This window comes from Ictidomys tridecemlineatus, chromosome 7 (assembly GCF_052094955.1).
Source record: "Ictidomys tridecemlineatus isolate mIctTri1 chromosome 7, mIctTri1.hap1, whole genome shotgun sequence".
In the NCBI taxonomy this organism is placed as follows: domain Eukaryota; kingdom Metazoa; phylum Chordata; class Mammalia; order Rodentia; family Sciuridae; genus Ictidomys; species Ictidomys tridecemlineatus.
Genome location: NC_135483.1, coordinates 7,008,830 through 7,035,288, shown reverse-complemented (window position 1 = coordinate 7,035,288; position 26,459 = coordinate 7,008,830). Strand labels below are relative to the sequence as shown.

The window sequence follows — 26,459 nt, the reverse complement described above, 5'->3', positions numbered from 1 at the left end:
TTATTGCATGTAACTCTTTCAGTGCATTTAAATTTTTTTTCCATGGCAGAAAGGGAAGTCCATATATAGCATGCATTCTGGATGCCATGATAGTTAGTTGTCTCAAGGAAACTATCAACTACAATGCTGGTAACTATTTGCCAGCAGCTAAGGAATCTTCTGATACAGTACTTGTGAGATAATGGATATGAAAGTGGCTTGAGTAATAAATGATGGTGATCAGACACCAGGATTAGTGGCACTAGAAATGTGCATTGTAGGGCTTGGCTCCACTTCATTCATATATATATATATATATATATATATATATATATATATTTTTTTTTTTTTTTTTTGCTGAACTTTGTGTATCTTAAAGCAAAATGCATTTTACATTTACTTCATGACAGTAATTAAAATACTTGTGTATTTGTGGAATTTGTCCACTTTGGAGCTTTATGTCTAGAGAAAAAGTTAAGATGTGTTGAAGAAGATGGGAAGCAGAAAGGGTAGAGATCAGTTTCCACTTTGGGCTAGTGTTCCATGCTAAGGACCAGATTCCTTGGTTCACATGTACATACCAAGTGCTCGGCGCTGGTGTTGAAATGCCTCCTTTCCTTCTGGAATTGCCTTTGGATCTTTGCCAGAAGCAGTCTAGTTCTGGTCACTCTTCTGTTCTGTTTCCCTGTGTGCCACTTCATATTGATCACTGACTTCATGGTCAGGCCCTGACATTTGGTAGTGTGACTCAGCTATGTTCTTTTTCACATAAGTTCTTTTGCATATGCATATATATTTTGGAAGCAGCTTATGCCTTTCTATAAAAATCTACTGGGCCTTTAGGGGTTGCAAAACATTTATGAATCAGTTCTTGGAGAATTGTTATTTTAAAATTATTGAGTTTTCTGATTCATGGACAGTGTTATATATCACTGTTTACTCAGGTCTTTGAAGCTTTGGCCAGCAGTGTTTAGCAGTTTTCAGTGTATAGGTTTTGCACATATTTTGTTAAATTTATCATCATTTTTTATTTTTGATACTGTTGAAATGTTATTTTTTAAGTTTCGCTTTCTAATTTCTTATTGTTACTACGAAGAAATTTACATGATTGTTGTCTAGTACCCTTATTATATCCAGCACCTTCTCCCCTCTTGCTATTTTTGGTGGCTTTGTGACAGATTAGTTGTGATTTTCTACATTTATCTGTGGTTGAGGACAGTTTTTCTTCTCTGATCTGAATAACTTTTTTGTTTCTTTGTTACCTTTTACAGTGCTGCTCAGGACCTGCATAGAGTAGATGTGGAAGAGGATGTTTCTGTCTGTTCCTGACCATTAAGGTCACTCAGTGCTCCACCATTAGTTGTGAGGTTGTTATAGATTTTTCATAGACTTACTCTATCAGCTGAGGAAGTTTCCTTTTCTCCTGTTTTGCTGGAAGTTTTAAAATATAATGAACACTTACTATTTTAAAATGCTTTTCTGTATCTATTCAGATGATCTTACTATTTTGTTTTAGTTTGTTAATATAGTGAACTGCATTGAATTGTTTTCAAATGTTAATGAACTTAGCTTACAGAAATGATCCACACGTGGTGATCATGCATTACCCTATTTGGATATTACAAGATTCCGTTTGCTAGAATTTTGTTTAGGACTTTTTCATCATGTTCATAAGGAATGTTGGTGGATAGTTTTCTTGTAAACTCTTTGATTTGGTGTTAGGCTAACGAAACAAGCTGGGATTGCTCACCTTCTCTCTTCTGGGACACTGTGTGGAACTGGTGTGCTTCTGCCCTCCATGATTGGTGGAAGTCACCAGTGAAGTCATGTTGCCCTAAGATTTTCTTTAAGAGTTTTTAAACTGTAAATTCTGTTATTAATTAAAAATAGAGGGTTGTTTATGCCATCTTTTTCTACTTTTGTGGCCTTTGGTATTTTTTTAATTAATGAAGAAAATTATGTCTCACCTGAATTCCTTAATTTATTGGTGTGAAAATGTCAGTACTATTCTTTTTTTAAAAAATATTTATTTTTTACTGTTATTCTTATAATGAACATAAGATAAATGTATTACTTTCCTCTTATTCTGATATAAAGACCTATGTTTTCTTGATAAATCTGGCTTTATTAATCTTTAACCAGCTTTTGGTTTTATTGGTTTTTCTCTATTTTTTATGTTTATAATTCCATTGATAGCTGCTCTTTTTTCTTGTGCTGAGTTTGCTCTTTGCTAGTTTCTTAAACTGAAAGCTTTAATTATTGTATGGAGACCTTTCTTCTTTCTAATACATTATTTGTATTGGTGAAGGATCCTGAGCGAGTTCCTCTTTTGTGAGTGGAGTATGTGCATGGGCTTGGAGGTTCCTTTCTTCCCCAGTGGATCAGGGAGCCGTGTTCTCATACCTACCACCAGAGCTCCCTTAAGTAACCTTCCACTTTGAGTTTGCTTCCTTCTTTCTGCTGGAACCAGGGAAGATGGAAGAAGGCATTGGTGAGGACTGATTATTCTGCCCATATGGCAGTTGGTTTTTGCTTTGTATAAGAGAGGGTCTGGGATACAAGTAGAATTTTTGTTCATTCCGTCTCCCATTGGCATCTAATGTACTACCTCAATGAGCTCTCTTTATTCTCCTGCTCCCTCCCCAATATTACTGTGATCATCCAAGTGGGGGATTGTGGAAAATAATTGATGGGTGAGCTTGTCAAGGACACATTCAATGTCAAAGAATGTGTTAAAATTTTAGCTGTTTTGTTCACATCTCTGCTAGGCTAAAGGTGAAGTATTAACTACATCCCTGCTGTCTTTTGGGGAGATATATTGCCCTCAGGAGTTCAGTTCACCTTGTTTTGTGACCTCAGAAATTGGATGGGCTCAAAAAATATTTTGTAGATATCTAATGTTTTTTATTGCCAAGGGGCAAGCAATACTCTCTTGTTGTTTTCTGGATTCTAAGTAGAGGTTGAATCTCAGTCTACTAAACTTTTAAGAACCAGAAGTTAATACTTTAGCTGACTTAAAGTAGTGGAGGTACATCATGGAGGACTTGAGTTTGGCACACCACATGAGTCAGGTGAGATGGTCTGAATTCGTGCCAATGAAGAGCAGGTTTACTCCTTGTCTGCCGTAGGATATGTTGGCCTTTTGCGATTCTTATGCCATTGGTCATATAATTTCATGACCTTTTTCTTGACAAGTCTGTTTGTTCTACCAAAATCTGAATTTATTAAGGACAGGAGTGGTCTTGATCATGTTCCCATGGCTGCAAGATGGTGGGGCACCTGGTGCAGCCACTGGAGCTAGGTAAATAGATGACTAAAGGGTGAGAAGAGCAGCTTTGGAAGCTAATGTCCACCTCCAAGGAGATGCTTAGAGAGAATGTGGAGATGATTCTCTGAGATGCAGAAGTATATTACTCTGTTTTAAGTGCAGATGTGTGGCATTTTTTTTTAACATTTTGCAAAGTGTAGTTTAACGAAGTAAAAATTCCCTGTGACCTGTAAGTATGTGCTAAAGTGAAATGAGTGAAAAATAGTCTTTGCAGAGGGGCTGAGGGCCACACAAGGCATTTAACCTTGAGCAAGGGGCCCATTTAACTGCAGATAGAGAACTGTATGGACAAGAGGGGGTAGTAGAGGGCAGAAATAGGAAGAAACACTGTAGAGGAATGGGCAGGCCGTGAGATAAATAAGTGCGTACATACCTAGAACCTGGCAAATAGATAGATAATAAATTAAAGAAAGCTCTTTAGAAACATCTTTTAAAACAAGCACCTGGTTTGATCAGAAAGTAAGTATCCACCCTGAACCTGGGGAGGATGGATAATGAATGCTCAGGCGAGTGACTGGCTTGGTACTTAAATCCACATTTTGTCTGCTGCCGTGTGGTAAAGTACCTGAACTCAAAGTGCCGGAGTCAGTGTGTGGTTGATTGGCACAGTTCTGTGGCTGGCAGGACTCACTCAGAAGTTCTCATGTGGAGTCTTGGATGAGCGACAGTCCGGGTCTGGAGGCCCACCTGGCTCACGCCCGTGGCTGCCAGGCGATGCTGGCTGTCAGTGGCTGGCAACTCAGCTAGGGCCAAGCTGGAGTTGTGGGCCAGCTGCCTGCCTATAGCCTCATCTTGGCTTGGGCTTCTCAGAGCCACAGGAAGATGCTTTCCAGAGGGATTGGCCTGGGAGTGGGCACTTGAAGAGGCTAGGTGGGAATGAAGTGCTTCTTAAGACCTTGTCTGGAAAGTCCCACGATGCCACTGTCATCACATTCTGAGATGATAAAATGGGAACCAGCCCTGCACATTTGCACTAAGTCAACATGACATGATTGTGACTTCTTCCCTTTCTTTATGCTACCCTGGGCTCTGAAGTGAGACCAGATTGAAAGGAAAGTGAATCAGAAGCCCTCATATCTTGGGAGAAGCAGCAGAGAAATTACAGCCATCTTTATAATTTGAATTGTAATGAACTCAGATGAGGTTTTTCTGTTTTCTAAGCCACCCTGGCCTTTAGAGCACAGTGGGTTTTCCGGTTCTATATTCCATACTTTACTCCTAGGCTTAGCTCTGAGTGCCATTTGGGGGCTTCAGAATATCAACTGATCTGTCAACTGTAGATACACCAGAAATCTCCACAGGTCCTATAGGTAGTTTTAGAAGAATATTTCTGGGGAGGAGGGAGGTATTACATCAACACCCGCCTTGTACATGTCTTTTTTCTTTTTTATTGCTACATCTTCATGGGTATTTTCAAGCCTTCCAGGGTTTGTAAATGTTGACTTTCTGCATGAATTCACCTGTTACCTTTTAACATAAGCCTCTCTTGTGGCCTGTTACTAGTAGAAAGTGACATACCTGAAAGCTTTTCTTCTTGGCAGGAAGGGGATTCACAGGCCTAGCTTGTAGGGTCATCAGGACAGATAAAGTACCATAACAAAATAAATCAAGATTCTCTTTTATATAAATGCATCTAGAGCAGCAGGAAGTGATCAGTGTCTGCTCTGTGTCCAGTACCATGCTTCACTGCCACTCTTTATGCACCAAACTTAATTTTTTCAGTAACTGTGAGAAATAAATAGTATTTTCTCCCCTTTTACTGATGAGGAAAGTTTGAACCAAATGTGCAAGTTGCTTTTGTGAGATCATACAGCTAGAAATTGGACATTGTTTTTGTACTTTCCCGTCTGACTTCTCAAGAATGTTTCCTTATTCTGCTAATAACTAGAGCACTATCAGGGGGTTTATATGTGGTTATAAACAGCAAGCAGTCCTGACTGTTGGCACCAAATCATCATGGCATGATTACATTGTACTTCCTTGGCTTTACACTGCCTGGAAAAACGTGGTTTGTAGTTTGATTCTTGTGCTCATTATTCATTTAAGGATATTTCATGATCTGCATGAAAGGAATGGATAGTAGGGGAAACCAGTTATTTCTACCTGTGTTGCACTGCTCCCCAGGATTGAAGCTGTCTTGCAGAAGACACACTTTCTGTGGGGAACTGTTGGGTGGCAGGTAGGAGAGTCTTGGCCATAGTTATCCTTGCTCAGGGGTCGCCCCTTAGTCGTGCACCACCCTTCTGGGGTGTTCTTGCTGGTACCACTGACCACCTGGTTCCAATGGAGGAAGCCTTGCCACGTCGGTTTTGGCCTGAAGTGCTTGAGTTGCGTCCTCCTGCTTATTCTTTTCACACGCAGTTCACCCTCCTGTCAGCATTCTCCACCCTTGGTCTGCTCCCTGATGTCCAACCTCCCTGCTCTACTTGATCACCAGAACTGTGCCTTTCTTTTTTCTGGATGAACCCTAGTTCCATGTCAGTCACTGACAATATTGAAAGGAATTCGATTAATGGACAGATGCAAATGGCTTTCAAATATTGGTCAAGGGTTAGCTGTTATTTTTTTTTTAATACACACACAGAGTAATTATGATTAGTCAACTAAAATATGTTGAGTTTGTGCTCCAAAGCACATAGGATATGGAAGTAAAGAGATTGATCTGCTTTTGAGGCTCAAGTACTTGTTGTGAATGCTATCAAAGCATTGGACTAGTAGTGTACCAGTCCTGGACAGAGCTGAGTAGTATGGTTTTTACATTTTTTAAAAAAATTTATTATTATATATTTGGGTTAAGTCTATTTTAAGTGGTTTTTCTCATTATATGTACTCTAAGAATTGATTTGCTCTCCATATTTCTCTTACCCTACAATCACAGGCACTTTTGGTGTTCGTTCTAGTGGGCAAGCATCTGATCATACAGGTGAAAGGTGGACAGGTGGACAATAGTTAAGAACGCAGGAGAGAGGCTGGGGATGTGGCTCAAGCAGTAACACGCTCGCCTGGCATGCGTGCGGCCCGGGTTCGATCCTCAGCACCACATACAAACAAAGATGTTGTGTCCGCCGAAAACTAAGAAATAAATATTAAAAAAAAATTCTCTCTCTCTTAAAAAAAAAAAAAGAATGCAGGAGATGGTATTTATGGGACTTATTTTCAGGATCTTCCTCTCTCTTCCTTTCCACGGTACCTCCTTTCTCTCTTTTTTCCCCCACTTCAAAGTGCATACATGAAATGTAATGACAATATTAATAGTTAATACCCATATGTACTAGCTAGCAGGTATTGCATATATGCTACTGTTTTAGTTCCTTGAAACAGTCCTGTATGTTACACATCATAATCTGTATTTTGTCAATAAGAAAAAGAAGCTTCAGAGATTGAGTAGTTTGGTTAAAGTCATGAAGCTGCTAAGTAACAGGGCGGTGATTTAAATTTACTTCTGCCTATTCTTAATCTTTCTAGTGATTCATCTTATTGTTATTAAAACTAGTAACTTTCAGACCCAGCTATATGTATTTGTGTTCTTTTATTTATACAAAATATAGATTGCAACTCTTTTCTCATCTGGAACTTGATCTCTCGATATAGTTTTTTTTTTTTTGAAGATATTAAATCTTAGGTATGGAATATAGCCAGCAGGGTTTTTTTTTTTTGTTATATTATCTTCATTTCTTAGTTTCTTCATATTGTAATTTTTGATTTATTAATTTTCACTCTAGAAACATCAGCTTATTTTATATTCATTTATCAAATTTATTTTCTCATTCTGAATTGTAAACGTTGTCAGGAAGAGATTTGCTCTGAATGTATATTTGATCAAAGAGACTTTGTATTAAGTAGCAGTGAAAGATTAATTTTTAACAATTTCACTTTCCTTTTATGTGGTCCTCCTTAGGCTGGAGTTTCTTACCCCTTCTACCAAAAAATTGAAATGAAGCAGAAAAGTATTTGCTTTGTTACATTTAGGGTAACATTTACCATCAGTCCTGTCATGGAGATAATATTATATAATGGCTACAATTAAAACCTTCACAATTTTTAAGTAGGAAATCGTATTCTCCAGGGAGAGTTAGAGCAGCATTAATCTGAGTACAAGATACGCCTCTTAATAAGTGTCACAGTCAGCTACTCACCTTATCCTCAGTATCTCAGTTATGACCTTTGTAGAATGGTGTAAAAATGGTATCCCAAAGGGGTGAGAGGATGGATGGGAAGAAGGCCTGTAGGATAGAGGACCTGGCATGACCTCTCTCTTGTCCAGTCTCGGGTAGATTCCATTTAAGCTCTCTCTGCCTGTTGGGTGCAAAATATGTTTGCATTTCCCTGAATCCTGTGTTAAAATCTCTTGTTCACGAGAACAATCCTTCAGGTAAGCATTGGCCATCTAAGAACGTCTGAAAGAGGAAAGGCGGTGTTAAGAGGACACACTGGGAATTAGGAGTCTGAGCAAAGAGGGGAAACAGGAGGACTACAAGGGAACAGTGAAAGCAGACTTTTCTGTGGGAGCCAAGGGTCCCACACTCCAGTGGAGCCCTGGCCTTTCCCCTGGGAATGTCAGTGTCCAGGTGGCTGGGCCAGCAGTTGCCAACCTTTAGAGCACTCTTCACCAGCTAAAGAAAAGCCCGCACTGGGCTGGGTGCTACTCAGCAGTGGAGTGCTTGCTTAGCACATGTGAGTCCTGGGTTCCATCCCTAGAATGGCAGAGAAGGAAAAGGAAGGGGAGAAGCGGGGGAGGGAGAGGCGAGCAACCCCACATTCCACTGTGAATTTTGTGCCTGTGTTTGTGCACTTTACATCTGATGCTCTCCTAATGGCCAGCTCTGGGCAGCCAATTGATAGGAGCTATAATGGTGTCTATTTGCACCTCTCTCTAACCTCCTGAGAAGCGAGGAGAACATGGCTCATGGGTATGATGCTGTGAATTCTAACTGTATCCAAATGAGTTCTGCTCCTTCCACAGAGAAGCCCAGCTAGGCCAGTGCACTCCTCTCACACAACTCTCCCAGCCCTGAGACACGTCCAAAAATGTTTCACCTTGCTCTTCAGACCTTGGCAGGTAGCATCCCACATTTACAACTCCTGTTCCCACCTTTTTCATGGGTAGGGTTTGTAATGCCAAGAAGGATAACCTGTCTTTCAGACGGAAGATGCTCTGCACTTCCACTTCTACAAATTGGTTTTGCATGAGCACAGCTGCTCTTTGGAAACTGAGACAAAACATGAAACAGAGCATGAGGAGCAGACCAGCCACTTCCTGAATGATGTCTTGGTTGGAATTGTTTTCTGAGGTTTTTACCCAATTCATATGCATGTATTTGTAATGCACTTTCATGTGTATTATCTGTGATATGTATGTGTCTATGTATGTATATACGCATGTATATAAGCATGTAATATTCAAGCCTTTAAACAAATATTGTATGTATACACACATGCAAATAAAGACGAGATTCATTCTTGTTTTTAAAAAAGAAAATCATTTCTATATTTTCTGATACTAATCTCATTTTGGAATTGAGGAAAGTACACTACTGATCTCAGAAAATCACTGCTGACAGACTGTCTTAGCCCCAAGAGGATTTCAGAATGAGATGAATGCTTACTAGAGTAGCCAGTGAGAGAAAACTTGGGTCATCATGAGGTGTTGTAAGCCAGGACATGGTAGTCTGATTATAATTATTCATTTATTTATTTTTATTTTTAAAGAGGTTGGAAATAATAGTGGAGCAGTTCCTGTGTGACAGAAACTGCACTTCCTGTTGTGAGTTCTTTGTTTCCAAAGAGTAGAAACCACTTTGGCTAAAGGAATAAAACTTGGCTATCGTAGCAGGGAGGTTTGAAATAGGCAGAAACAAGGGCCACTTGGAAGAGGAGTTGTCCACCCCACCCTTTCCTTAGAAGGCAGCTGGCTGGCCACACTGTACACCCTGGCTGGCTGTGCATGGGATGAGGTGGGAAGCCTAGTAAATATCAACTAGTAAGTGCCACAAACCTTGTGATTTAGTTAAGGTTGCTTGTCAAGTGCATGGTGAAACAAGAAGGAACTCTTGTGATGGTTTCAAGATATTTTTTCTGTACTCAAATATTTATTTAATGCTTACTACACTCAAGGCACTCACCTGAGAACAGAGTAAGACAATCTAGATAATTTATGGTAAATGCTACAAAGTAGCATGGGGTGAACGCTTTTGAAAAATGAGTAACATGACTAACTAGGAATGAGTAGAAGTATGTATTATATATCTTGTATTAAATATTCCCACACAAGAACGTAATAGCCATAAAAATATGGATCTTTAATCAGATATAGGTTTGTAACCTATTTCTTTCACTTATTAGCTTGATAGTCAAGAAAAGACCCTCCCTGCATTTTTCTGCCTCCATATATATATATGAATTAGGACTGTTTGTTGTCTCCTGTGAGTTTTGTAATATTTCGTTTGTACTTAATGTTCCAATTTATACTTTGCATTGTGAGTCTGCACCTGTGGTCTTGACTGCTTGCACATTTTTTGAGGTAGGCCAGTGTAGTAGTTATATAGTAACTGCTCTTTTGAGCCCAGGCTGCCTTCCTGTGCATCTATATGTCCATTTTCCACCTCATCAAGGTGCTGCCTGGAATCAGTATGGATCAGGAATGTTGATGTTGAGAGCATGTTGTGGGGACTCAGTACATTCTTGTTAAACAAAAGAATCAGTGTCTGCACTGTGCTTCATGGCACCTCTTTCTGCTGGTCACATGCCTTTTTCACATGCCTTTCTGTTCTTTAACTGCATTCTAGATATATGTGGAGGAAACTTCCAGCCATTGGAGGTAATTTTAATTTAAATTGCTCATAATGAAGTAAAACTAAAACTTCTGTTCTGTGCTCACACTAGCCATGTTTCTTGTGCTCAGTGACCATGTGTGGCTAGTGACCACTATTTTGAACTGCCCTGTAGAGTACATTTATGTCACCACAGATAGTTCTGGACAGTGCTGGTGCAAATGGCTTTGATTGCAATCTGGTAGATGATTCCAGAAGCAATTTTCTGTGGACAGTGTGCACATGTCATTCTCTCAGTTGCTTCAGCACAGCTTTGCTTGTCCAGCTTGCCACCCTGACTGGTCGTGGAGGGAGCAGGCCTCTTTCTCTGAGAGCTCTGAGCTTGTGAGACCTAGCCATGCTGTCTCTGCCAGCGCAAGGCTGTGCGCTGTGTCCTAGTTGACTGTGGTTGCAGAACTTCCCTGCAAGGACAGTTCTTTCTATAATGTCCTGGGGTTGTTCAGGTTCTCTTCCTGAGACCCGAGCTGGGGCCACACAGACATTCGAGAATTTCTTTGAAGTTCTCCACATTATCTGTACATGGTCTCATTTAATTTCCACTCCACCTAGAGTGAGGTAGAAGATGATTGCCATATTACGCTTAATGAAACTGACATTCACAGAAGTTAAATAACTCACCAAACATACCTTTGAGAGGAGTGAGTTATAACAAAAGCATCTAGAACCTTCCATCTTCAAGACATATTTCTAATTTTACCGTGCTGATGTCCTTATCAGTGATAGGACTATATAGTTGGTTGGTTTTCTGAGTTCCAGAAAATTTGGACTTACTATGATTCTTCCTTAACCTATGTCTGGGATTTTTATTGTCAATTCTAATTAGACTAGTGTTTAAAGTTTTAATTAAATTTTTATTGACCTTTTTATATATTCTTTTCTTATTAATATGAAGAAACACGGGGTACAGGAAGTTAGAGTTAGTTTGTGTGGTTTCTGGGCTTTGCACTTGAGGTATACTCCATTAAGCCTCATGGCTTCAGAGGTAGGTATCAGCATGCTGAACGAGAGTCAAGATGCCCAAGAGCTCTCTGACTTTTCTTTTTGTTTCAGTATTATACTGTAAGTTTCTGGTCTGTGATTTGAACACACATTTTTATTAACTTCAAATCTTGTAAAATTAAGCTTCTTTTCCATATTTTCATTAATTTATATTACTGCAGGTGTCAAGAAGCCAGACAGTTGTGCTTGTCTGGAGACTGTAGGTTAATATGCTGTTCTGGGAATGCCACGAGCAAAAACAGGTGACAAAACACAAGATTTAACATTCACTTAGGGCTATTTTTGCGTTTTCCTCTAGCAGCTTAATTTTACATTCATCTTATGCTTCTGTTTTGGCTTCATTTGCTCCTGAGCTTGAGATGGAAGAATTTAAAGGACTTGGCTGTTGGAGCATTTGTATGTAATACCTACAGTACAGTTTCTTTGTCAGAGGCATAATTAACAATATGATTTGTACATCTACTGCCTTCTGGTATTCACAACACAGTTTGTAAACTTAATTAGCTTCTTGGAATAGCAAATGTTTTGAAGATGATAAACACTTTTCCTTTGAATAATGTGTTGAATGGTTATATATTTATAGAAATTTACTCTATGCTTCTCAAATTAGAATGCCGATAGGTAAGCTTCTAAAGGTAAACATCACCTGCAGTTGCATATTCCCAGATTATATTGTCTTCCTGTGCTTTTCACAGGGGAAATCAGAAATTTAGCTTAGATAATTTAGCCTCCAGGAATATTCATTATGGATCCATTGTGTAGAGAACACCCGTGCCACCTGTGCTAGTGTCATTACATGGTCACCATTTTCCCAGACTGCTGGTGATCACTGTGATAGATGGTGGGGTGGAGTGGGTGATAAGCAGACGCACCACTGCAGCAACACTTCAGCTGGCTCTACTCCTGTGCCTCCAAAGTGTGGTTGAGATTGAGGACTCAGTAGGAAAGTACTCTCAGCTGCTCAGAGAGATGCTGCAAAAACAGGCTGTCTGCCCAGGAACACCTGTCTGGCCTTATTACCATTAATAAATCCTAGGTCTAAAAACATTGTTATTTAGTGTTCCAAGCAGTACTGGACTAGAAGAACAAATCAGAAGGGCCTTGATGTTATTAGATTAGTGACTGACTCCTGTCCTGCAGGGTGGAAGGGTCACACAGTTTGGGGGCTTCCTCCCCTTTTTAGGCAGGGGGAAACTAAGCTCATCAAGGCAAAGTGCTTTTCCAGCTGTTTTCTCTTGGTTCTCTCCTGCTTGAACTCAGTCTGCCCTTCCCATGCCTATGTCCTCTCTGCCACTCTAGTGTTCTGACTGTGGACATTGTGCAGCATTGTGCCTGCCACAAAACGTAAGACCTTCCTTCTATGGATTTCCTCAGGAATTTACTAAGAGGGAAGATCAGTCAGGTAAACAGAAATCACACTAGCTTGGAGGATTTAACATAAAGGATTGGTTAGATAGGTGCTGGGTGACTGAGGGATGCTAAGTCTTTAAAATATATAAAAAAAACAGTGCCGCAGGACTGCAGAAAACCATCCTCCTTGACTAGGGGAACTAGTACTTTGCAGGAAATGCTCTACCACCCACTTAGCATTGTTACCTTAGGAACCTGAAGAGAGACCTTAAGGGCTAGGACTAAGACCTCTGAGCAAAAGGGTCCTGCCTTGCTGAGGAGGTACCATGATTGTAGTCTGGAAATATGGGGCAAAATCCGGAAGTTAGAATCATGGTTTTTTTCTGTGCTGCCAGGAACTGGAAACAAAACAGGAAGGAACCAGTCCATCAGTCTTCCCCTGCCCTAGCATTTCCATTGTCAGAACGTGAGGGAAACTGGGCTGGAAAACAGGTGTTCAGAATCCCGCCAGCATTCTAGAGCACAGTGTAGAAGGGTAGGTATGGAGCTAAGTGACCGTGGTTTCATAACTGGTGGAGGTATTGATTTGTGGCCATGAAAGATACAGGTGACTTCCATTTTTGTTTATTCAAACCCTGGCTATTAAATGTTTAACAGGTCTCATGGTGCCTCCCACGAAGAATATCACCATTTATTCACTCATTCACTCAACAAGTATCTTTTGAATGCATATTATGTTCAGGATACAGAACCAGGTGCTGGACTTCCGGTGATGAAAACAGCTTTATATGTCTAAGAACAGGTCAGTGAGACAGATGATGAAGATGTGGGTAAAGCTCAGGGTTGAAAGGAACCTTCCGATTTGGCCATTCCTGCCAGACTGTGCTGGTCAGGGCTCTACCAGGTCCAGCTTTGGCAAATCCTTTTACATATGGGAACCTTCATCTGTATAATTTGAGTAGGAGCTCCTTTTTCTGTGCTTTCTTCCTTTTGGTCCTAATTTTGCCCTGGGTTTTCACTGTCTAAATTTAATTCCCATGTTACATGATGTACAGAAATATTTGTGTGTATCATTTCTCCTTTAAGATAATCCTTTTCAGTGATTTCGGCTGCTTTGCTAGACAGGGCTGATCAGCTTTTTCTATCATTACCTCCTCTCCAGAGCCTTTGTAGACTTTATTCCCTCACAGTCATTCCTTTAGTTCTTCCCCTTACGAAAAAACAGCAATACCTCAGACAGTGTGTGTCTGTAGCTTTTGGAGAGCCGGCAATGATGGTCACTGCAATTATCAGTAAATGCTTAAAACTGATCTCATGGAGTTCTCTGGATTCCTGGCCATGTTTTTAATCTTATCAAGTCATCTTGGTTGGCCATTCATTCAGAGCACAGATCCAGTTACCCCACCTTCCGTGTTTAAGACAAGGACATAAAAGACAGTCAGCTGTCCACCTAAGGTATTTATTGTCCATTGTCAGTAGATCTGAGAAGTGGAACTCCTACTGTCATGTGGAACCCCTAGTGTGTACACTCACTGAACTAAATATTCCACTGTGGAAGGACATGGTGGAAACAATTGAGTGCCACTGACTGGCCTTGGTGTGATTTTTTTATAGCACCCCTAAATAATTTCAGTGTATGACTTGGTTTAGAATGTGGAGATCTGTACCTAACTTGACAACATCCCTTAAAGAGCCCCTTCCCCACCCCATGGGGATGTCCACTGTGAGAGCAAGCCTCTAAAGCATAAACCAAGCGACATAAAATATGACTGGGGTGACCTAGTAGGATAGCTCTCCTGGCTTTGACATGGGAAGATAGGCTTAATTTTCATTATATAGGTCTGCGCTGAGATATTTCATGTCCTCAGAGGCTGTGACTATTAAATATGAATTTATTTTTCATCCAAGTCTTAATTTTACATCACGATTAAATCTGAGTGATAGAATGTATATTCCTGCTGCAATTGCATTTTGCCTTTAACAAATGTTTTATGCCTGCTTGACAGTTTTCAGGTGACAAGGAAGAACACTGAGTAGGAGAGAAATATGGTATTTTTAGGCATTTGTGTATGTTTACCATTAAGCTGTGTTTCTGGTTGAGATTTTTAGCTGTTTTTATTGTGCTGGCATATGACCTGTGGTTGCATTGATGTCTTTTAAACAGTACCAGAGATGTGTTCCTTGGGATGTACTTGCAGTCCTTGATCATGCTGTTTTTCTTTCTTATTTTAAGTGACCCTTCTAAATAATCACACAGAAATACGCCTTGGTGTTTCGAACTTCCCCCCGCCACTCATTTACTCTTTCTCTTTGCTGTATAAATAGGGACTGATTATGAAACCAACCTAAAAATGTTTGGCAATTCTACTTGGATATTGTTTTAAATAGTGTGCTACTGTATTATTGTACATCTAACCAATAGAAAATGTTCATTTACAATCTTATTGGATATGAAAGTAATAACAAGTCGAATGCTCCTGTCATCTGGCTGCCGTAGAACTCTGAGTGCAGCCATGATTCTCACAGTGTGGTGATGCCCGCGGGATGGAGGAGGGGCACACTGAGGAAATGGGCTTGATAATGAGTGCAGCCTGAACAGAGCTCAGCTCTTCTTGGGTCATTACTTCACCTAATCATAAAACCTTTTTAAATTCAAATCCTTGCAGGGCTCTAATTGGTGACCTCTGGAGCCTGATAATTGTATAAGATAGCTGGTCTTTTGCATTATATTAATTGTGTTTTCAATTAAAAGTGAGAAATGTGATTTAACCCTTAGGTATAATTAAAAAGTGCATTTTCTGTTTTTTGGTCTCTAATAGTTACCTTATCCTCTCTTCCCAGTAGTTACTGACTTAAGTCCTTATTAGCATGAGTTAACTTAGTGCCTTGGTTACTTCATTTCATGTGTGGGTTTGCAGGATATTAATTTGAGCAGGGCATTGGATTTTTTAAGGAACAATCATCAGTCATTTGGAATAGCCAAGGGATTGTTTTCTTTAGGAACACAAACGTTCCGTCCTTTTTATTCCTGTTGTCTAGGTCTGTCTTCCTGCTTGTCCTTTTGTGTTATTTAAGTAGACACTTTACCAGTCTTCCCAAGTGTTTCAGTAAATATTAATTTCAGAACATTTCTTACTACCAGGTGAAAATGGGCCCATGGAAGAAGAATGTGCTAGTGTTCACCACTGGGACCCATAAAGCGTAGGTAAACCTGAGTTCAGTCATTCCTCCTCCTCACCATGTGCATATAACCTGCTCTTTTCTGTACTCACAGTGTTTTTAACTTCCTCCTTTGGTTCTGTTGCACTTCTCAGCAAACAGAATATGCAGTGGCTCATCCCTATAGATGTCCTTATACTTATTGGAGGTGATGCTTAACCTATTTTGTTTACTTGTTGGTTGGAAAGTTTCATTTTGTCTTAGAGTCAGCATTTTGATGGCTGATGACTTTGGAAACAAGCAAAACTTTGAGTCAGATAATCCTGAGTCCAGCTTTGAGTCCTGTCACTTATTAGGTATAAGAAAATTGGAGCTGATACTTTTGTCCTGTCTAAGAAATTACAAGAACTGAATATATGTAGAGCCTACAGTGTACCTCTAGAATACTGTACTTACTTATTAGATTTCTTCTGCCAGTTTTAAGGAGCATCTCATCTCTGATTTCTAGTTTTTGGTTTTGTTTTAAAATGCCAACAAACTTTTAAAATTTGTTTATATTAAAATGGTTAGAATTCAGCTCCAGAATTTAGTGACCTGCTCATTGCTCAAGGCCTTAGAGTATTTGCCCTTGTTCAGGGGTCACATTCATATTTCGCTGAGGCTTCAGATGACCACATCATATCTTGATGTTCTGCCATGGTATCTGTTGTTCAGTGAATAACTTTATATATTTAGGAGAAATTAAGGTGATGGTACAAAAAGAAGACTTAAGTGTTAGCAAGGAAGTGGGGAATGGAAGACTTGGCACTCTGTGGGGGAATGGAAATTAGTATAGCCACTATGAAAAGCAGAAAATTAAAAATAGCACTACCATGTGACCTAGTACTTCCCCACTGCTTGCTGTTTATCTGAAGGAAGTGAGGTCAGCAGGTGAGAGAGATGGCTGCAGGCTACTGTTTGTTGCATGACTGTTAATAGCAACTAGGATTTGGGCTCACACCTCCATCAACAGATGAGTGTGTGAAGAGAATGTGTGGTGTGTACTCATGGGGCCCCAGACCTGAGGACAGGATCCTGAGTGGCTGGAGGGCAGCATGGTAGAGATGCTTGTGGACCCAGGAAAGGGTCCCTCCCAGCTGAGCGTCATCCCCACTACCTGGGTGAGGACCTCTGGTCTGGGTTGCTTTTTCCTGTAGTTCCTAAGGCCCTGGAGGCATCTCTGCAAATGGCTGAGTAGTTAATTTTTTTTTTGAGAGAATACATAAGATATTTTAATAAGTAAACAGTAATAACAACCTATATTTTCATTATGTGTTACAATTTTCAAAGCATTTTGACAGATATTTGTTTTAGTATTTGTAATAACTTTGTGAGTTTTTTTCCAAATATTATAATAATCCAAAGCACTTTTTCTTTTCCTCACTCAAAATTAAGATCCCACTTATACAGTAATACCAAGAAAATGGAAGTACCATGGACTTAAGGACTCAGATAAACACAGGTTAGAATCCTGGGTCCTGGTGGTGTGGGAATGTAGCCGAGTTACTGAGTGTCTTTAAGTGGGCACTTACTTCCTGAGCAATGAAGATTTCATCTGCCTGGTGGCACCATGCAGGGATTAATACCTGAACATAGTCATTGAATAAGTTCCAGCTGCAAATACCATTGCTATATCTTTATTAATTATTCATAATGGGTACAACTAATTAATTAATTTCATCCTCCTCTGCTTATTCCTTATCCTCTTTCTTGAAGGAATTTGCCATGTACTTATGTGTGTTTCAATATGTCGTATGCATAGTTAAGGGCATCTTATATAATGATCTACCCCATGTTTATGAAAATAGTTTACTTTCAGAATTCTTAATATTTAGAGTATTATTTTTTTCTCCTTTGATGGTGTGTGTATATGTGTGTTGTGTATGTGTGTGTGTTTTTGTATTATGATGAGCTTATTCTTATTAGACACTGATATGCCTCTCTCCTCTGCTGGGCCATTTACTTCTGCTTAGGTACACTGTTTGCAAGATTATGAGCTTAATGATTCAAATCTAGTTTGGGCAGGTTTTAGTGTATTTGTCTCTGGTTTGAATGTAATAGGGTTAGGTTTGAATTGCTTAAATGAAACAATTTCTTAGTGAAAGCATTTGTCATGTTGAAAGTTTAAAAATCTCTTTCATACCAGCAGCTACAGGAGCATTTTAGGAGTCTGTCAAATAAATTTATAAAGGCTATGAATGCTGTTTATATATCTTTTGGGATCTATTCTAATCCACAGCTGGACTGTTGCAGATTTTGATATGACATGCCACATGGAGGTATTACCATTCACTTTATTGTAGAAAAGCCCTGCCTTTTCTTAAAGCTGAGAAGAGCCAAAGTACCTGGTGAAGGGGCTCTGCATCAGGAGGGCCCTCACACTGGTGCTTCATGGTGCAGGCTGGACTCCATCAGTCAACCATCCCTTTCGGGACCTTTTATGAATTTTATTCAGTGTTTCTTTAGGAAAACAACTTATGACTTCTAGAAGAGCACTTTTCAGCAGTGAGGAGCAGCTCTTCATAAACGCTATGGAGTTGTTCCAATTATTTTAAAGCATTCTTAATAATTATTGACTTACTTAACCTAGGTTCCTTCCTGTGTCAGTGCTAGGACCTCTATTTACTTGTCCTTAGTTTTTCTCCCTGTTGGCCTGACTGAATCACCCCCCTTCTCCTTTGAGTCTGTCCAGTCTTTCTGCAGGAGCCCGGAACTTGGGGTCAAAAAATCAATTCATGTTTAAGCCTGTTCATTTACTGACTTTGTAAGTGAAAATTTTATCATTACTACTGCCCGATTTTTTTCCATCTTGTCTTGATAACAAGAGTAAAGGGGGGAAAAGGTAGATTATAATAGCTTAGTAAAACTCTAGTTATTAACTGTGCAGACAAGTGAAATGTGAACTAGTGTTGCAGAGGACTATTTATGTTCCTGAAGCCTGGCAGTTTTCATTCCTTATACTTGAGGAATTTAGCACATATTTCAGATTTACCAGCTTTTAAAGTAATTTTTAAATTCTAGACCTCTTAGTCCCTTTTCTGCAGCACTCTGTACATTTGTTTATGTGGTTCACATTCTGTATTCTATTTCAGCAGCTAGTATAATTCCTGCATGTATCAGAACTCACTCTTTTTTCGGGGGTAGATACCAGCATTTCCCCATCACGGGAAACCCCATTGTATTTAAATATCAAAATGTTTTATATCTAACTTTCAAACATATTTGTTCTTTAAGTGAGACATGAATGTCAGGTAAATTCTCCATCATAATTTCAATGAAAGGGTGATGAAGAACTTGAATGAATTATCCAAAGAGAGTGAAACTTTTATAGATCTTTCTCCCAACAATGTGTAAATATAAGCCTGGCTAGCTTAGTATAAATTTTTGTTTTATTTAGTTTTAGTATTTAAAAAATTCTTTAAAACTTAAAAAAGTTTAATTTAAATGCAGATCAAAACTACACTGAAATTTCATCTTATTCCAGTCAGAATGGCATCTGTCAAGAATACCAACAGTAATAAATGCTAGAGAGGATGTGGAGGAAAAGGAACACCCCTGTTGATGGGATTGTAAATTAGCACAACTACTTTGGAAATCAGTTTGGAGGTTCTTAAAATGACCAGGAATAAAACCACCAAATGACCTAGCTATACCACTCCTCAGTATTTATCCTACAGAATTAAATTCAACCTAGTGTAGAGATAAATGAATCTCCTTGTTAAAGCAGCACAGTTCACAATGGAACCAGCCTATATGTCTGTCATTGGATGAATGGATAAAGAAGATGAGGTATATGTGCGCAATGGAGTTTTATTCAGCCCAGAATAAGAATGAAATTCCGTAATTTGCAGGAAAATGGATGGAACTTGAGAATATAACATTAATTGAAATAAACCATATTGAGAAGATCAAGGGTCATATGTTTTCTTTTAAATATGGAAGCTGGAAAGGAAAAGGAAAAGAAAGGGGTATGTGTGTATGTGTATGTGTATGTGGTGGGGAATCTCAGGGAAATGAGAGGAGATCCATAGGGTAGAGGAAAGGAATCCTGGGAGGGAGGAAACGCTTGGAATGATTTTGGCCCAATTCTGTTGTTATATTACATGCATTTACAGATGTGTAACAGTGAATCCCATCATTGTGAACAATTATACTGAACCAATTAAAAATATGAAAAATACCAGAAAACAAATGTAATAGTTATTTAAGAAATGTGAAATTGTTGATTGAATAGTATCTATAAACCAAGTTTTTTTAATCTTTAAGAAATTTTTTTTAGTTATAGGTGGACACAATGTCTTTTTCTTGTTTATTTACTTTTATGTGGTACTGAGGATTGACCCAGTCAAAGCAGGTGCTCTGCCACTGAGCTACAAGCCCAGCCCTAAAATAACCTTTGATCAGTTTTGGCTTCCATAACTGAAAGGCCCAAGGCCTGAGGAAAGTAGAGCAGCCTTAATTCAGACCAGGGCTGGTTGACTGCCGTGCAGGGCGTGGGTTCATGGCCTTGTGGTGCCTTAGGAACAGTAAATCACACCCTCAGGCTCAAATCATTTTTAAAAAATAAATCTTAAGTAATGAATATTAATCCCCAGATTAATTCAAAGCTTATTTAAGCCAAAACAGTGATTTGTAAAATAACTATGTGTGTATAAAGAGACAAAAGGTATTTGTTTTAGATATTCTTTTATTTTCCTCTTTAAAATCATAGGTATGCTCAAACATTAATGTAAGGTAGAATATATAATTTTTCTAATTTTTACAACTTGCCTGTGTGACTATTTATTACTTCAAATGTTAAATGTCACTAATGTATAAAAGGAGTATTTTAAATTCTGATTTTAAGGAATTAAATGTTAAATTGAGCATCTATTGTGACTTCTAGATTTTTTAAAATTTCTTTGTCATTTGAAAAGAAAGTAGGCAGTTAAAACTATTTTGATGGAAGTCCACACACATTAATCTTTTTTTTCCCCTGAAGAAGTAGTTTTGGTGTTCCTAATTTCATTGACTCTTTTAGCTGTGCCCAAAGTATTTCCAAGGATTGAATAAGTAGATAAGGAAAGATGGGATTTACTTTCTTTTACTAATTAAAGCTGAAGTCATGAATTATCATAATTACTAAAGCAACTGATGTGTGACTTATTGCTCTTTATTGAGAAAAACAAAAAGACAAATTTGGCTCATTTATACCATTAGTTCTATAGTTTTCAGACTCTGGGAATTTGTTTATAGACACTCGTGAGATCATGTATGTGGATCAACCTGTGTGTGCCTGGATCTGTGACTGTGTGCATACATTCCCTGAGTGTGGGTATGGGTGACGGGCTGAAACACAAGGAGCACTTCCCGTCATAGTGCTTCAGATCCTTACCACGTGCAGGTATGTGCTCTCATAGAAGGAAACGTCAGTATGTTAAGTGTGCTTTTCTGTTTCTGCGCGTGTTGTTGCTGTGCTTTCTGCAGCGAACGCACAGTGAGGGTCAAGAAAACAGGAGCTGCCCATTAGGTGGCTGTGGCCTTGCTGGGCAGGCTTCCCTTTCTTCCGACCCTTTCCTCCTCCCCTTCCTCAGGCACCCTCCACTGCCTCAGGTTGGTGTGTGCTGTGAGGACCCACAGAACTCAGGAGGACTGCTGGGTGACTGTGGCTGCAGTTTGTCAAGCAGAGAGTCTCTTTGAGCTTCCCCGATTCACAAAAGATCCTAGCATTTTAGAAGCAAGTCCTAGATACTCTGGTTTTACACGTTAAGAACCCGAGTCCTAGGAGGTGTCCTGTTATAGAATCATTCTAGGACTGGGATCCCGAAATGTTTATGTCTTTTGAATCATAACAATTTTTTTTTTTTTAATCATAGACAACAACTAGGTACAACAGTGGGTGTAGCGACCTTCCCCTAGTGGTTTTATGAGGTGCTTTGGCTTCTTAGTGGTGATGGAAGTCCCAAATCTGGAGCCTCCAGCTTTTAACGGGTCCTCCACTTCTCCCAGGCTGCCCATGGCAATCTTATGTTTGTTTCACTAAAAAGCAGTGCGGGAGACTATGGTGACACACTGTGTTCTGCGTCAGACAGAACTGAGGTGTAAGTTCTGCCTTTGCTTCAGTCACCCAGTGGCACTTAACCATGGAGCCACATCTCCAGACTTTGTTTATATTTTATTTTGGAGACAGGGTCTCATTGAGTTGTTTAGGGCCTCCCTAAGTTGCTAAGGCTGGCTTTGAACTCACAACCCTCCTGCCTCAGCCTCCTGAGCTGCTGGGATTACAGGTGTGTGCCACCTCTCCTGGCTGCCTTGGTCAAGTCACCTCTCTGAACCTCTTGTCCTGAGGATGGAATAATGTCATGAGTCTGAGGTACCTGGTCCAGGGATGATATGTGTGGATTTTTGAACTGCTTCTAGCTTAATAAGCAAAATGGATCAATTTAAGAACCACTTTGTTCAGTTGATGGCGGCCACCCTTGGGTTCTTCTCCAGCAGGCCATGGCCCTTCTTTGCACCTGGTGTTTTGCAGTTGTAGCTTGGAGGTGGCAGTCCATACCCTCATTTCAGCAGTCGCCGGAGCATCTGATGGGTGCCTCTTGCACAACCACCTGCTCCAGGCCGGGAGGTGAATGACGAGTGTACTGATATATTTTAGGCTCTGAAACTTGCACATAGAAAGTCATTGGTAGTTGATGTTTGTTGAAGGAAGAAAGATCCCACTGAGAAGTCTGTTCTGGTGGGAGAGGTATGATGTTCTCTCTTACATAAGGGCAGCGTAGAGTTGAACGTGATGTGCTTTGTGAGCCTCAACCTGGGAAAGAAAGAGCCACTCTTACATTCTTGCTGCTCCACTGAGGAAAAACTCATTTGCTCAGAAAAAGTGAGATTTACTGAGATGAGTGTTGGAAGAGCATGGAGGTGCAGTCTTCAGAGTGTCCCATAGAACACTGCCTGCAGTCGCTTGCCCTGTGAGGAGGTAAGGCTGGGCCTTCAGTGCCATCACAGAGTCAGCCCTTGAAGGCCCATGCTTCAGAAATGGGAAAGCCAGTTTGTAGTGCTGACTTGAGATCACCTCTGCCTTTTCCTTGTTTGATCAGCTTCTCTCTGAATTCCAGAAGGCCCCAGTGTGTCTTTACCGTTTTGTATTTGTTATCTATCCTGCTGTTCCCCTCTATTAGCACGGGCAGTGGGATTGACTTTGTAGAACCTCTGTATATGAATGTCTTCTATTTGTGAGGATTCATTGATAACATAGGCAATGTGTCATTACTTGAAAAATCATGGGGATCTAAGAGCCTACATTTTTGCACTTGATTTCATGTCACAGTATCGAACCATAAATTCTGTCCTCTGCCATTCTGGGTCATGTGCTTCATGGTTATCTTTTTGCCTCTACAGAAATAGAAAAGTTTCAAAAAGGAGAAGGCAAGGATGAAGAAAAGTACATTGACGTGGTGATTAATAAGAACATGAAGCTGGGACAGAAGGTGTTGATTCCTGTAAAACAGTTTCCTAAGGTAAGACCCTGAGGTCTACGCTGCAGATGCATTGACTCAACCCGGGGAGTGGCTGGTTGGTTTGTATGCTGTTGGGTGTTTTCTAGAGATGTTTCTCTCAACATCCCCCATGTATATATAATTAGAAACTTGTTTTTAAGTTAATAAGTAGTGTAACAGCAAACTTAGCGGGTTTAGTGGTTCTCTCCTTTCTGTTTGACTTTTGTGTGAGTTGTAGAGCCCCCAAGGAAATTACCTATGAGTCCTGCTGTCAGCGTGGGCAGTGTGAGGTCAGACTTGTTTTCTCATTGGCAATATGAAGTTGGACAGTGAGAACTTAAAATGATCATCCCTGTTAAATGCTTAGAACAAGGCTTAGTGCATATATGTTCAAAATGTCATGTATTCTACTGTTATTTTAATTTCTTCTGTTTTGTCTTTTTCTATACATGATTGGTGCATGCTGTTGCACTTGTCAGTAATTTATTTTTTTTTGATGTTGCTGAATATTACCACAGTTTTATCTTGTCTGTTTGCCTAGATAGTTTTCACTTTGGATTGTTAAAAGTTGAATTGCTGTGGGCATTTCTATATAAATAATTTTGAGACACATTTTCTCACTTCTGGGTAAAGTACCGGTGTCATCACTTCTGTGTATTTATTTTTGAAAGACACATGCTTTTTTTTTCTCCTCCTTAAGTGGCCATAACTTGTCACATGTCTACAAATAAAGCATGCAAGTTGTGATTGCCCTATATTATCAATATTTGGTGCTGTTGTTTTAAAATTTATTTTAGTTATTTTTATGATATGTCAGTATCCTTTCTTAATGTCAACTTGCAACTCATAATTTTGTGCGATTTTTCATATACTAATTGACCTTTCACATATCTTCTTTTGTGAGGTTTATACCTTTTACCTGTTTGTAAATGAGTTGTGTGTCTTTATCACTGTTTGGCAGGAGTTTTGTACATAACATAGAGAGAAGTCTTTTGTTAGATATGCTCTTTGCACATATTTGCCTCAGTCTATGGCTTGTGTATTGTTTCTTTGATGGCTTTGTGATAAGCCCACATTCTCAATTTTGATTGGGCCAGATTCATCAGTATTTTCTTTTATGGTTATTGCCTTCTGTGCACTGAAAAATCTTTGCAAACCTTATGGAAATATTAGAGTTCTTGGGAAGTTATGAATATATTCTGTGTTTTCTCTGAAAGCTTTTTATCTTTTAGCTCTTACTGTTTTGTGATGCATTTCAGATGAATTTTTGTATATGATATGACATAGAGTTTTGCTGTGGTTTGAATGCATCTTCCAAAAATTCATGGGCTGGGAATTTAATCACTCCATTCATAAATTAATGGTGTTTGGAGATAAGGTCTTTGGGAGGTAGTCAGGGTTAGATTAGTGTATGAGGGTAGGGCACCTTGATGGCATTGAGTAACTGTATAATAAGTGACATCCAAAATGTCTTGCTCCATGTTATGAGGCAGCAAGAAGGCCCTCACTGAATTCCAAGCAGATGCTGATACCATACTCTTTGACTTTCCAGTCTCCAGAACTATTAGCCAAAAGAAAAACTTCTGTTTTTTTTTAATGAATTACCCAGTTTCAGTTATTTTATTATATCAACAGAAAATGTATTAAGACAAAGGTCAGGTTTTTTTTTTTTTGGTACCAGAGATTGACGCCATGAGTGCTTAACCACTGAGCCGCCACATCCTCAGCCCTTTTTATTTTAGTTTTAGTTTTGAGACAGGGTCTTGCTAAGTTGCTGAGGCTGGCTTTGAACTTGCAATCCTCCTGCTTCAGCCTCTGGAGTCACTGGGATTATAGGTGTGTACTGCTGCTTCTGGCTCAGGTTCATTTTTTCCCACGTGAGCATCTATTTTTCTCAGAACTACTTATTGAAAGGTGTTGTCTCGCCTCTAATTTTTTAGCACCTTTGATGGCAATCAGATGGCTGAGTAAATGGAGGTGTATTTCTGAGCTTTTTATTCTGATTCATTGATCTATTCATGGACCCTTATACAAGTACCACTGTGTCTTGTTTTCTGTAGCTTTGTATAGTGAGGCCTGAAAGTTAGATAATATAGTGCTCCTCCAATTGTGTCCTCCTTTTTCATGATTGCTTAGCTACTGTAGGTCCTTTATAGTTCAAAACAAAGTTAAGAATTCATTTGTTAATTTCAACAAAATGACTTACTGGGATTATGATTGCAGTTGCAATGAGTCTGTTGAGCATTTTCCTGAATATGGCATATGTCTTTATTTATTTAGATATTCTTTATTTTCTACTGACAGCATTGTAGAGTATGGGTACTTGTAGGATATGGGTTCTTGTAGGGTGTGGGTCTTACATGTTATGTTAAACTTAACCTAGTTATTTTATATTTTGACACTATTGAATAATGAATATTTTTAAACTTTCATTTTCCAAGTGTTTGTTTCTAATATAAAATTTAGCACATTGTCAATATGAGCTGCTTTGTGAAATCATTAGTCTTTTTAGATTTTTGTAGACTTCTTATGGTTTCTGTGTACGTAATCATATCATCTGCTTTATAAGTTTAATTCTTCCATCACAGTTTTTATGCCTTTATATTTATTTTGCTGACAGCAATGTATTGGCTGGTATCTCCAGTGAGGCGCTGAGTACATGGTGAGAAAGGAGCCCTTCCCTCATTCCCAGTGGAGGAGGAGGGCTCATAGTATTATTTTTTTAAAAATGTCTCTTCCCTGCTCCTTCCTCCCTCTTCTCCCTTTGCCCTTTTGCTTCCTCATTGGGGCTCCTAGTATTTTGTCATCAGATTGACACCAGCTGCATGCTTTCCACTGCCAGTCATTGGGTGGAAGTCCCCTGCTGTTCGTCTCTGAGCCTTTTGTCTGACTGAATGGTGAGGTTTCCTGACTGTTTTTCTGCGCTGTCAAAGGCACACACACAGGTGTAGCTTCCTTTTACTGAGGGAGTCTTGGTCATGATCTTCTGGGTGGCCTTTGTGCCTCTCCTTGGACACTGCTCAGCAGCAGCATGTTGTCCTCACGTGGTGATGATCCCTGGTGTCTGAGTTCTGCCTGGCATGGGCCTAAGGCCTTCTGTGACAGCCGTGATATTAGTGTTAGGTTGGTTACATAAACTGAGGGAAGAAGTGTTCTTTTCCTTTTTTTTTCAGACAATGTATGTCATATTGTTGTTTTTGCCCTCAAACCATTTGATAGATTTCACCAGTGAAGCCATCTGCAATTTGATGATGTATTCAGTGTTTTTTGATTGATAGAACACTAGTCAGATTTTCT

The 26,459-nt window shown here is 39.5% G+C and overlaps 1 protein-coding gene across 8 annotated transcripts in view; it reads left to right on the top strand.

Moving 5' to 3' along the window:
* Khdrbs3 (KH RNA binding domain containing, signal transduction associated 3) overlaps window positions 1-26,459 on the top strand; it is a 180,920-nt gene that overhangs the window by 26,608 nt on the left and 127,853 nt on the right. For 7 of the 8 annotated variants that reach the window (XR_002483555.3, XR_013423765.1, XM_078016664.1 and 4 more), the window contains exon 2: window positions 23,065-23,183. Coding sequence is in view for 6 of the 8 variants with exons in the window: in XM_078016664.1 (XP_077872790.1) it covers window positions 23,065-23,183 (119 nt within the window). In the remaining 2 variants the exon portion in view is untranslated. Of the gene's footprint in view, window positions 1-17,103; window positions 17,147-23,064; window positions 23,184-26,459 lie in introns of those variants that run through there. The other variant, XM_040293612.2, reaches the window with a different exon arrangement.